This window comes from Juglans regia, chromosome 6, assembly GCF_001411555.2.
Source record: "Juglans regia cultivar Chandler chromosome 6, Walnut 2.0, whole genome shotgun sequence".
Lineage (NCBI taxonomy): Eukaryota > Viridiplantae > Streptophyta > Magnoliopsida > Fagales > Juglandaceae > Juglans > Juglans regia.
The window spans coordinates 33,991,370-33,993,642 of record NC_049906.1 but is presented as its reverse complement, the minus strand read 5'-3'; the positions used below and the strand labels follow the sequence as shown (position 1 = coordinate 33,993,642).

General features: G+C 37.8%; 1 protein-coding gene across 1 annotated transcript; it reads left to right on the top strand.

The window, feature by feature from the left end:
* Positions 1-420: 420 nt before the first annotated feature.
* On the top strand, positions 421-1,761 carry LOC108981731 (stemmadenine O-acetyltransferase-like). The gene has a single exon (XM_018952979.2). It carries the CDS (start codon positions 421-423, stop codon positions 1,759-1,761), a length of 1,341 nt encoding a protein of 446 aa, XP_018808524.2.
* The last annotated feature ends 512 nt before the right edge of the window (positions 1,762-2,273 follow it).

The window sequence follows — 2,273 nt, the reverse complement described above, 5'->3', positions numbered from 1 at the left end:
ATTTCTTTATAATGTTGGGATTTTAGAGTCTATCATTATATTGTTGAAATGTGAAGTTAAGTGACTTGTAGAGAATGATATATTTTTTTTGGTTATTCTATCGAGTATTTGATAAATAAGTTTGTGTAATTATTTAAATTGGAAGTATTTACGTTTAATTTAGAGCTTTTGAAAGTATATTAGCAGTGTTGAAGTTGATTATCAGGTAACAGGAGCTGGAAGTATATTAGCAGTGTTGAAGTTGATTATCAGATAACATGAGCTAACTCTCCAGAACTTCGGAAACACGGTGCGTTACAGTACCATTCATCCTTGATCCCTTATATAAGTCATTAAACTAGGAAGAGGTTTGCATGCATTTAGAAAAGAAATTGAGAAGCATAGTCATTCAGTGGGTGAGATTTTTACAGTTGAAGAGAAATGGCGACCATGACTGTCAAAACAAGCTCCAAGGAAACAATTAAACCATCATCTCCAACACCCCAACACCTTAGAAATCACAACCTTTCATTTATGGACCAACTTGCACCAAACATGTATATTCCCATCATTATTTTCTATCAAGCCAAGAATGATCGGGACATTGATCACGTCCAAAGATCCTCTCAACTTAAAAAGTCCCTTCAACAAACTCTCAACCTCTTTTACCCTTTGGCTGGCACCATCAAAGAAGACTACTCCATCGACTACGACGATAGTGGAGTCGAGTTTTGTGAGGCTTGCATTGGGTGCAAGTTATCAGAAGTTCTCCAACAATTTGATGCAGAAATCTTGAACAAGTTTTTGCCATTTGGAGCCCACAATAACGACGCAAAAACTCAAAGCAGGGAAGTTCTCTTAGCTATCCAATATAATATCTTTCAATGTGGCGGATTAGCCATTGGTGTATGTGTTTCCCATAGGATCGCAGATGGAACTTCAGCAACAACATTTCTTAATGCATGGAGCGCTACGTCCCGTGGAGATGCTGTAGCTATATGTCCAAAGTTTGATCTGGCCAATTTCTTCCCAAAGAAAGATATGCATTGGTACAATCGAGACAATTTGTTGTCAAAGGAGAAGATCGTGACAAGAAGATTGGTGTTCAACAAATCAAGCATAGCTGCTTTGAGAGAAAAGGCTTCTCCAGCTGCAGATTCCCAGGTGAAGGCGCAGCACTACTTTCCAACCCGTGTGGAGGCAGTTTCAGCATTGATATGGGGACGTCTCATGGCGATATCTAAATCAAGACCAACACCAGCAAAATTCATTCGAGCAAGTCATGTAGTGAACTTACGTGTGAGGATGGTTCCACCCATGCCCATCCATTCCTTTGGGAATCTTTGGTACAACACTTATGCAGTTGTATCTTCAAATGAGAATATTGACAATGATAACACTCTTATTCTTGCAAGCAAACTGAACAACGCAATAAAAGGAATCAATGATGATTGTGTGAAGCAACTACAGAGTGATGCAATATTGGATTCGCTCAAAAAGGCAATCGAGCGGTACACAAATGGTGGCATGGAGTCCTTTAACTTCACTAGCTGGTGCACGTTTCCTTTCTATGACGTTGATTTTGGGTGGGGGAAGCCAACCTGGGTGTGTTGTCCTAGTGTTCCTTTTAAGAATGCCATCGTTATGATGAGTACCAAAGATGGACAAGGAATTGAGGCATATGTTAACATATCAGAAGAAGACTCCATCATATTTGACAGTGACCAAAAACTCCTTCCATTTGTTTCTAGGAAAATCATGGAGATCAGTATTGAATATTAATACACATGCTGCATAGTGCATGCAACCTTTATTTTGGAGCTTTAATTACTTACTGTATATATATCATCTTCCAAGTAATTGTATGGCGGTCGAGCGGTACCATTCAACTGGTAGCATGGAGTCCTATAACTTCACTAGCCGGTGCATGTTTCGTTTCTATGACATTGATTTTGGGTGTGTTGTCCTACTATATATATAATGATATTCCAGATTTGTGTTTGTTGCAATATTTAGTATTTTTTTCTTATCCAACAACTTTGTAACCCTTAATTAGTATTAGGGTTAATTTGCCTTTAATGAATAGTAGAATTGAAGAATAATATTTTGACAAAAGAAATACATGTACAATGGCGGAAATTATTGCATAGTCTTGGAGTACCAAGTTCGTCATAGATATTTCATGAAGGGTAATAATACACCTACAACGTCTCTGTTATAACTCTCTTACAACTCATTGCAAATAAAGCATTAAGGCAAGTATGCAGGTTGTTCATTAAAATTGAGTTTCACTT